This window comes from Chionomys nivalis, chromosome 11 (genome assembly GCF_950005125.1).
Source record: "Chionomys nivalis chromosome 11, mChiNiv1.1, whole genome shotgun sequence".
Classification (NCBI taxonomy): Eukaryota; Metazoa; Chordata; class Mammalia; order Rodentia; family Cricetidae; genus Chionomys; species Chionomys nivalis.
In genome coordinates, this window is record NC_080096.1 from 30,356,377 (window position 1) to 30,367,139 (window position 10,763).

The 10,763-nt window shown below is 53.6% G+C and overlaps 1 protein-coding gene across 1 annotated transcript; it reads right to left on the reverse strand.

Moving 5' to 3' along the window:
- Positions 1 to 3,421: 3,421 nt before the first annotated feature.
- On the reverse strand, positions 3,422 to 8,676 carry Edn2 (endothelin 2). The gene is made up of 5 exons (XM_057785321.1): positions 8,613 to 8,676; positions 8,154 to 8,310; positions 6,736 to 6,858; positions 5,793 to 5,891; positions 3,422 to 3,942 (listed from the first exon to the last, which is right to left on the reverse strand). Exons 1-5 carry the CDS (start codon positions 8,674 to 8,676, stop codon positions 3,849 to 3,851), a joined length of 537 nt encoding a protein of 178 aa, XP_057641304.1. The 3' UTR covers positions 3,422 to 3,848.
- Positions 8,677 to 10,763: the final 2,087 nt, after the last annotated feature.

A 10,763-nucleotide genomic window follows, 5' to 3' on the forward strand; every position in this document is an offset into this window, starting at 1 on the left:
GGCGGTGGCTGGGGTGGGGTGTGTGGGTGTGTGTTTGTGTGTGTGATGAATTCCCTGGGCTCGTGGATGAGGCATGTCTGAAAGCAGCCGTGCATGGCTCAGGCAGCAACTTCCCTGGCCTGGCCTGTACCTGATCTACATGTAGTCCTTATCTGCTCCCCAAGTCACTTTCCCAAACATGTGCCCCAGGGAAACCTCATCCCATTTCTAGCTTCTCTCTGTCAGGGTTCCAGCCGACAGACCACGATTTTGCTTCAAAACGCCCTGGAAAATGAGTAAGTGAGGTGGCTTAGCGGATAAGGGTGCTTGCTGCTAAACTTGACAACACCTGGCTTTGATCCCAGGACCCAGGTGGTAGAAGAAAACTCACTTCCATAAGTTGTATTTGGGCCCTACACATACACCCCCTCACACATACATCCCCCACAAAATACACCTCCCACATACACACATACACCCACCCACACACTCACACACACTTGCTATGGCATGCATGTGCCCCCATTTTTGCAAATAAATGTAAAAAGAAATTAAAACTTGGAAAAGATTTATTAAGTGTTTATTAAATAGGCAGAAAAAGGGGGAGATTTTTGTTCCCTAGATCCAAGCTTCCCAGCATGTTTTTTCCTGGGGCTTCATTAGTCTTACCACTTTTCTGCTCTTCTCAAACTGCAGGTCACACCAGCCACTGCTGGGCCTCTGCTACCTGAGGCTGTGGGAAAGACTCCAGGTACATATGGCCCCTTGGCTCTGCCCTCTGTTGCCCCAATCCAGAGAGGTGGGGCAGGACAGGGTCTCCTGAGGAAAGGGCACAAGCCAGATAGCTCTTTCTATGACCCAGAAACAAAGAGAATGGGTGTCACCTCAGCCAGTATTTGCCATTCCGTCAATCTCTAGACTTTGACCAGGGTCCCAAGTGTGAGGTAAAAGCAGTGAGCACCCTCCTCTGTGGCCTCCACTTTCCTCACCTGGACATTATGTCTCCTTCCAGGGTGGCTCTGGGGCTGTCAGCCCTGACCACTAGTTGTGGATTTTGAGCTTCTGAAGAGGCAGGACAAGTCTGAGTGGAAGACGCTGTGCTGGGAATGGCAGCTTCCCATGCCAGCCCCGCTGGAGTGTGACAAGATGATCTGGCCTGGGATGCTGGGCACCAAGTGGCAGGGCTGTCCCCATGGCTTCATGTCCAGGAGGTCTCAGCATCCTGGGGCAGGATGTGACATTACTTCCCTGCCACCTCTTCCCTCATTTACACTAGCCTTGACTAGCCCTCTGGTGGACGTTGTTCTGGAACCTGCATCTGACAACTTTCCTTGCCATTCACAGACTGCTCACGGCTCTGTGGGCCCACAGGAGAAAGCCTGCCTTCTGACTTACCCTTGGAGAACCTTGTGGCTTCATCTCCAGCTCTTTCCCCTTGCCTGCTTTGGCCACAAGACTTGTCTGAGGACTCCCCTGTCATCCACACTCACCCTGCCTCACCTCCCTGATCACATCCATCCTGACTCTGGCGCTGGTTTCCTTCTGTTCCAGTCTTGTTTATCTTTTTTTTTAATTTTTAAATTTTAAATTAATGTGTGTGTGTGTGTGTGTGTGTGTAGGGGTATATGCATGATACAGTGCACATGTAGAGGTGAGTGGACAATTAGTGTGTGTGTAGGGGTATTATGCATGCTACAGTGAACATGTAGAGGTAAGTGGACAATTAGAATTAGTGTATGTGTGTGTGCATGTGTGTGTGTAGGGGTATACGCATGCTACATTGCACATGTAGAGGTGAGTGGACAATTTTCGGGAGTCAGATCCCTCCTTTCACCACATGGGTCCCAGGGTGAACTCAGGTTGTGGGTCTTGGCAGCAGGTGCCTTTACTCACTGAGCCATCTCACAGCTCTTGTCATCTTTGAAGGTAACAGAAGGAGCACCACTTTCATGTGGGATCCTTTCTCCTACCCTCACCTCTACCCCAACCAGTCCCAGTCTGCCCCCACATAGTCCCTTGGCTCTGTCCCCATCCCACACATAATCACCACCACACAAGCTGCTAAACCCACTCTACTTCCCAGGCCCTGGGCCAGAGTTTATTACCACTTCTTGTTCTGACCATCCTGGAAGTGAGAGTTATCACTTTTCATTCTCCAGATGAGACAGCAGAGACTCAGCAGGAGAAAGTTCAATGTCAAATTACACTGTAGTTCCATGGATTCAACCAGCAGGCATTTATTGCACCCATCCATACTACAGATTCCGAACTGCAACCCTGTGTTTTCTTCACTGGTTGTGTCACCTCAGGGAAGTCTCTGCTCTTCTCTGTGCATCGCTTCCCTCGTCTGGAAAGCACGAGCTGTGGAAGTCTGCGTCCCCGTGTGGTGAAGACAAAGTGGGTTTCTCTGAATAGAGTGGGGGCCACGCTGGTGTACAGAGGGGGCTCAAAACATACCGGTGTGTTGTTCTCCCAGAAGGAGGCTGGGGCTGGCTTTGTGAAGAAGGCAGGGTTATGACAGGCATGTAAATGATTATTGCCTGCTCCATAAATATTTCCTGACAGCTGGCTCAGGTCACAGCCTGCCACTCCCAGTGTGAGCCAGTCATTCCCAGCCATAGGTATAGGACACAGCTTGCTTGTGGGAGATTCAGCCGGCCAAGCGTCCAGGCAATTGCCTGCAGGAATCTTCTAGACCACAGGCTGTCCCTGGGCCCAGCAAAGGTGCTGCTTGACTCCAACACTGGGCTCCATCAGTCGGAGAAGTGTCAGAGTGAGAGTCAGGGCCAGGCCCAGGTTGAGGATAGTGTTCGGCACCCATCACCAGCCACCACTTTGCATACAGACATGTATCCATCTGGTTCTGCTTGTCACAGAACAGATACACTGAGGTCCCCCAGTCAGGCCCTGGCTGAACAAGATTTCTGGATCTGAAGATGGTCTCTGCACCTTATGGATCTAGTGTCTTCCAAATTTACCCTTGAGGAGTGCCTGGCCATTGTGTTCTTGTCTACTGGGAATATATGACCCAGACCCCAGATGTGACAGCTGCGGGTGGCTAAGTCACGACAGGCAAAAGCCCAGAGAGGGCATGCTAGTAGCCAGAGAAACCCAGTAAGGGACAGGGAAATCTGGGTCCTAGCTACCCATATTGCTGAACTGTTCTCTTCTTCCCCTGTCCTTTTAAGTCCTGAATGATCCCTTCTGGGAGGGACCTCTCACCTCTGCTTGGACCTTCCAAGACAAAACTCCTAGAAGACCATTTCATTCTTTATTATAAACATGAGTTCATAAGTAAACAATCGAGGCTCAAAAAATACATTAAAATAAATAATAAGCAGTTCAAAGTTCTTAGAGCAAATAACTTATATACAGATGAGTGAAGGAGAGCAGGCCTCTCTCCCTACCCCCAAACCGTCCCAAGACCTCTAGGGAGGGGGAACCAGAGAGGCTCGTGGGGGCCAGCCAGGATGTCAGTCATCAGTATGCCCCATCCAGTCTCCAGGCACGGCTTAGGTAATTGTGTCCTAACGTGGGACTGCTCCTAGATTGCAGTCCAGCACACAGGACACTCCTCAGGACACAGTCAGCATGTTCATTTGGCTTCACAGAGCTCCTTCAAGCAGGTCTGTAGCCAGCAGCCAGTACAGGGGGCTGCGCTGCTGCTCAGGAGCTGAGGGTGGCCTGGCTGCGTCAGGGCGCAGAGCTGCTGTAAGAGAGACCGGAGCTTGTGCTGAACCCATCGGATGGGTCTGGCTAGCTGGGGCTGAAGTCTTGGCCCAGAACACAGGCATGGGGTCTCCCCAGCTGCCCGTTGCCTCCTGTCTCCACATGGGCTTCCTTCTCAGTGGTCCTGCTGCTGAAAAGGGTTATCTTTTCCTCCGTCTAGAGTGTGCAGGACCCGACTCTCTTGTCACCTCTGGCTGTAGCCTGGCAAAGCGGAGCTTGGAGGCAGAAATGTCCCTAGAAGTGGAGAAGGCTAAGTTAGCATCTCAGGAGATACAGGGTGCCCAGGACTCCCTTGGAAGGTAGGTAGTTGGACCTAGAGCCTCTGCCTAGATTTGAGGTGACAGCTGCCCCGGCTCAGAGTGTGGTCACTGCGCCAGGCAAGGTTTGCACATCAGGCTCAGGAGCGTCTCTGTCATGGGGCCACTGACATTGCTGGTATTCAGCATCAGGTGTTGCCGAGATGAGGGGTCTGCCAAGGACAGCCTGGGCACTGCCCCTGGTGTGTTTTCCTTTTCTCACATCGTGTGAATGTCCTTCCTTCCTGGCACTCATATTCCTCCACCCTAAACTATGCCATCTTGCTCTATCTGCAGTTACAAGGTGGGCTTGTCCACACAGCATAGTCCTGGTGGCACTTTGACCTTGTCTGAGGTCATGGCCGCAGCTCTGGGAACAACTCTCCACTCCCGGACCCTAAGAGTTCTATATCTGGGGGTGAGAAGGTGGGTCTCGGGGCCAGACTGCGGGACCTGGGCAGGGCTCATCCTCTTGGAAGCCCTTTCTCTGCTTTTAAGACACTAACTAGACCCAGTCCTGAGGACCTGCAACAGTAGGATAGCCCTGAGCTCAAGGCCAGCCTGGGCTACTACTGAGTGAGATCCTGTCTCAAACCAAACTACACCAAACCAAAGCAACAACAAAAACAACAGTAACAGCAAAAAAAACCCTGAACTGCCACCAGGATGAATGCTTGGGTAGTAAAGCAAGCTCTTTGCACACTGTGAAGTGCTGTGCTGTCTACATACACACTGAAGTGCTGTGTATTTGCCAAGCCTTCCTTATTCTCAATCAGTTCTTGAGTATGTGCAGGGGCCTGCTTATCCTACCATCCCTGCTCCATTTTCTGCCTTTCCCCAAAGATGGTAACTCCCAAGGAGTCACACCAGGTACTGTCCAGCCCCAAGGACCCCTTCACGGCAGAGGTAGGCGTGGCCAAGGCCTCCAGAGCGCCACAAGGATACTGCTTCATACGTATTAGCACACCTAACCTCAAGAAAACCCTTCAGAATGAACATTGCTACCTCCCTGCTTCAAACTCTGCAGCACAGAGAAGCCCAACCGCAAGCCAGGGCTCACAAAGCCTGTCTGTGGGCTTCTCAGTCAGCACTCTGTCCCACCAGCTGCCCCTGGGTCCCTTTGCTGAGTGGTCCAAGTTGACGTTTCTGCCCTTCAGTTGGACAAACATTTGTGGGCCTTGTGCTAAGCCACTTGTGGCCACCAAGTGGGGGAGATCCCTTATGAGTACTGAAGGAGCAAGAAACACCGCGAGTCATTCACTCCAAGCCCCAGCAGAGGGAAGCCGCCTGGATGAATAACTGTGGTTCTTCCCAGTCAAAGCCCTCAAGGCCTGATGCACACCTCCTGGTCCCAGAATGCAGGAGTCAAGGAAAGAGGCTTGGGGCTGGAGAGATGGCTCAGCATTACGAGCACTTTCTGCTCATGCAGAGACCCAGGGTTCTGTTCCCAGACCCCCCCCTGGCAGCTCACAGCAATCCATAATTCCGGCTCCAGAGGATCCGGTGACCTCTTCTTAGAGCACATAAGTTACATACAGATGAAGGGCACTATGCACGCATGTGATGCACATACATACATGCAGGTAAAACACTCATGCATGTAAAATAAATCTATTTCTTTCTTAACAGAGTCATGTGATGGATGCTTTGTGACTCTAGACAAGTGGAGTCACCTCTCTGAGCCTCAGTTATCTAGATGGACAAGGAAGACCCAGTCATGCCTCACACAGAGGATAAGGCAGACATGCAAAGCATACAGAAAGTGATCAATCATGCAATGACCCTCACCTTAGCTTTTGGAGGAGGACTCCCTCAGCGGCCCACTTCTTGCCAGGCTGTAACACAGCTCCGGGAGCCTGGCTGCTTGGGGTGACCACAGTTTCAGACCTGAATGAATAGAGTGGTAACGCGTGAGGGGCTGGCCAGAACCCTGAAGCTAGCTGGCTGTGGGCCCAGCCCAGCCCCCACCCTGCCCTTTGGAGCAGATCCATTTCCACTCTGCACACCTGGCACCCTTCCCTCCTGGGCGGGGTGAGGACCAAGGAAAGCTGAGCTACTGGGAATGTGTTCTCAGGCCCTGAACGAGGCAGATGGGTGGCTGGCCTTCCCAGAATCTGGCCACCTGCAGTTGCAGGGGAAACTGAGGCAGGGGTGGAGCCCCAGATTGAGCCCCAGAGGAGGAGTTTCTCGTAAACTGTCATGGGAACTGGAACACTCGCTTGCTTTCTCAATGGTCCAAGAAGGGGAGGGGAGGGATGCAGCCGTCCCCTTCACAGGTGGGAAAACCAAGGAGGCCTGGCATTCACATCCCCTAACATCCTTGACATAATGACAACTCTGGGACCTGTCATAGATTGCCAGCTACCGATGTTATTTTTTCTTCTAAACAAACTTATGAAGTACCAGAGCCTCCAGTTAGAATCTGAAGCCCAGTGGGGCCCAATTCCTTGCTGGCCTGACACAAGACTTGCCCCTCTCTGAGCCTGGGCTATCACGTGGCTGTGCCCAGGAGTGGGGATGTGTTCTCCCAGTCCTTGGAGCTGAGCAGAGGGAGGAACTCAGTGTATTTCTGTGGGGAAAGGACTGCCATGGCCCTGTTTACTTCTGGGTTTTAGGACATTGCTTGTCTCCTCTGGGCCTCTGCCTCTCTACTAATCTCCCAGATACCCTGCCTCCAGGCCTGGTCCCATGTAGCAGTCACCCAACCCCTGCAGGCAAGGAGTCCACCTACCAGGGTCTTTGATGGCAGAAGGTGGCACAGGCAGAGTCCCCGGCAGTAGAGCACTCACAGCGCCTTGGCAGGGAGCGGCGCCGGCGCCTTGGCGGGTTTCCCAGGCCGTAGGGAGCTGTCTGTCTGTGGGCGGGAAGCCAGCAAGGTAGTGTGTACATGGGGTGGTGGGGGGGAGCAGAGAGGAGAAAAAGAGAGGAGAGACACAGGATTAGATAAACACATCATTGGCCAGCAGAGACGGTCTACACTGAACACGGGTACAGTCAGTCACACCTCCAGCATGGCCAAGAAAGGTGACCACCCCACTGCTTCTCATACTAAACTAGCCACAAGTCACAAACTCCTCTAACAATGCTTCTGCACACTGCTCTGCTAGGAGCTCCTGCCGGAGAATGTGAGGAGCAGAGCTTGCAGATCCGAGGAGGCCTGGGCTGGTCCTCTGTCCTCAGGGAAGTCCCCTACCCCATCTAGGCCATGAGGAAGGAAGACCATTCAGTCACAAGAGTGAAGCACCCAGCTCTCAGCCAAGTGGCCTCTAGTTGGTCCCCACTTGTTGGGGGAGTGTGATAAATATGCTTTGTGTGTGTGTGTACATGTGTAATTGAACTGATTTCTGATCCAGTTTGGCCAAGGGAGGCAGAGTAGGGGCCCTGAGGCTAGTCCACTCAACACCTTTGGTCAACAGTTAATTTTGGAGCTGTAGTGATTCTGGGTGAACCCGGCACGTAGGGACTGGCAGGGTTTCCACCCTGAGCCAGCGTTTGGATGTGGATTAGCTTTGCACACGTTTATATGCTCAGCTTCTCCTGCCTTATACAATTTGGAGAGAGGGAAAATACATACATCCACAAAAACGTCAACCTGAGGTATGCAGGAGCCTGGAGGCAGCACAGGGCAGGGAGAACCCAGCTCTGGCTCCTGCCAGGGTATCCCAGGCAGACTTTTTGTCTGCCCTATGGGGGGCTGCAGCAGGGCCTGCCTTGTGGGGAGACTGTAGGCTCAGCAGAAGGTACTGTGCTTGTAGTGTTTTGTGCAGAGCGTGGCCTGGGCTGCTGTTATGCACGGGCTGGTTCTCTGCAGGGTAAGTGTGGTTGAGTTCCAGCACCTCCAGACTTGGGAAGGGACCAACCCACCACTTTTTCTTCCTGTGTGACCCCAAAGAGCTTGCCTCACCTCTCTGAGCCTCAGTACCCTGATGTGGAACACGGAGCTAGCACGTTCCTACAGGTTGTTGCGAGGATTCCAAGGCCATGCAGCTCTCTGCCTGATTCTGGTGGCCCCCACACTGACTCATAACTACTAACTATGGGTGGGTACCGTCCCAGTGTCCATCTGAGCCCCACGGTGAGCCAGGCAGTTGCAGAGGTTGCCAGAGGCCTTCACCCCCACCTTCTCCCACAGCCCCGGTGGATGCTCACCCTGCAGTGTTCACCCAGATGATGTCCAGGTGGCAGAAGTACACACACTCCTTGTCAAGCCAGGAGTTGCAGGAGCAACGGCGAAAACGCAGGTGGGGGCCGCGGCCCTTGGGTGCCAGGGCTGGCTGTTCCAGAGTGGCAGCTGCCTGGCCCTTGCCTGCACACAGGAAGGAGAGAGAGGTGGAGAGGAGGTCAGGGCACCTGGCCTGCCTGGGATAGGGGACCCGTAGGGCTCCTCCTCTTGCATAATAAGGAAGTTGGCACTCTTGATGCTCAGGAACCACTGGTTAGCCTGGGGAAGTCCCAGCCAACAGCGCTGTGCCTGCACTCTGCTGAGGCAGCTCCTGCTGGGGGCTCCCTGCTCTATGCTCCCAGTTGGCTTTGGGAAGCACCGTACCCCTGGAGTAGATGCCAATGGATAGACCCCGGGGCAGCAACAAATGAGGGAAGGCTGCTCACCTTCATGCAGGGCCAAAAGCAGGGCCAGAGCGACGGAGCACCAGGCGGCCGGTGTGGAAACCATAGCAGCGGCAGAGTGCTTGGCTGGACCAGGGGAGCAGGGAGCGCCTGTTGCCTGCGTCCTGGTGCTAAGCCGAGCTGGAAGCTCATTGCCGAGGTGCCCTGACCGCCTCTTATAATACCAGGCAGGGTGCCCGCCCCTGCTGGTCCAGCCCCGCCTCGCCTAGCTGCAGCACCTTGGGCAGAGAGCCAGGGACACCGCCTCCTCCCTGGGTGCCTGGCCCGCCCTGGCCTCCCGGTGAGGGGGAGGGAGGTGGAAGGCTGGGCTCCACCCTCTGCGCTGTGCTGGAGCACCTTCAGGAGTCTCCAGGCTCCCTGCAGGCCCAGGGCCCCTCGGAGTTCTGAGGTTACCCCCAAGTGCTCCTAATCCCTTCCCTACTCTCCCCGCGGCCCTCCGGAACTAGAAGTTTGGAATGGAGATCTCAAAGCAAAGCCCCACCCCCCCCTTTACGAAGATTTTGCCACTCTCCTCCCTGCCTGTTGTGAAGCAAGCTGAGACATCCCTTCACTGCGTGGGAGGTGAAGGGCCCACTCTAGGCTTCATGGCCTTGGGCGAACCAGAATCCCCTTTGGACCGCTGGCCTCAGGAAGGGCACAGCTCATGCCTGACCTTTGACAGCCTGGGGCTGCCCCATCCTCATCTTCCCTGAGAAATGCTATCGCCCCTCCCTCCCCATACACTTCTCACCCCACCCCCGACTAGAGAAAGAGTTCTAGAAACTACTCAATAGTGCAACCATGACCAAGGAATAGCCTCCTGGACCTCAGTTTCCTTTTTTTGCAAAATAAGACCCAAACACAGGGCTGGCCCCTAAAGCTGGTTGGCTCAAATCCGCCCTTGAGATAGCGAAGTTACTTCAGAGTCCTTTCTAGGAAGATGCTCCACTGGCTCACTGAAGGTGTCCTGCGTGGTTTCCCACAGTGGACGCAACAGAATATCTTGCTCACCTCAGTGGCTACTTTATGCAAAAATGGAGAAGCCGGGAGGTTCACAAGGCGGCTCAGAGGGTAAAAGTGAGCTCTGGAACCCAGCGGCAGTGTGCATCTATGGTCTCAGTATTTCTAGGGTGAGGTGAGAGGTGTAGACAGGGGAATTGCCTATAAATTTATGGGTCATTTTGCTTGGAGTATAGCACACAGCAGGGACAAGAGAGACCTTGCCTCAATCAGCAGAAGGAGAGAATTGCCACCTAAGTTGTTCCCTGACTTCCACACATGTGCCATAGCATGCATGCATGCATGCACTCACACAGACATATCACACACACATACATGCAAATATTCACACACAACAATAATAAATAAATGGAGAAGGAGGAAGAGGAGAAAGAGAAGACAAAGGCATGAGGAGTAGCTCTCTAGGGCCTGACACTCTGCTTTGGGTCCCTAGGCTGACTCAGAAGTCTTGTAAGAGGCAAAAGCAAAGACACACTGAAGGAAAGGGAAGGGACAGAATGAGCGACTCAGAGCATTGGCAGTCCCTCTGTGCCTGTTCTGGCCTGGCAGAGTCCACTCAAGCAGATCCTTCAAGAAGCCTAGCTGCAGGTGCATGGGAAAGGCCCTCAAGTTCCTGGAATTCTAGGCCTGCCTGACTCATGGTAGTAGACTTATCTTACATTCTTGAGGTCCAGAACCCCACAGAGGGCATGGCCTGTGGCCTTCCCTGTACATAGAGCAGACCTCAAGAGCCCTGCGAATGCACCCCAAGGGAGAGAATGACGTAGGACTCCCCTGGCTCTGGACTGTGGACCCCAGACCACTCGGCATCTCTTTATGTCTGTGCGGAGGGTTTAGTTTGTTCAGTAAAAAATGGATAAAGTAGTAACAGAGGAGGGGAAGGTATAGGCCATAGTGCCTCTTTCCAGGGTGATGAGAGAGGAAAGAGGGGGTGGGGAGAGCCTGGTGAAGAGCTTTGGTAGAGCAAAAGAAGGATGAGGCAAGGGCAGTAGGTGAAGCTGTCGGCCCAGGGACAAAAACACACTGTACCCTAGGATGCCGCTGCTCTCTTCTGGTGTCAGTTCCAAGAATGCCCACAAGGAGGCTCAGAGAGCAGGTGTGTGTGTGTGTTTGTGTGTGTGTGTAGGGGTTCAC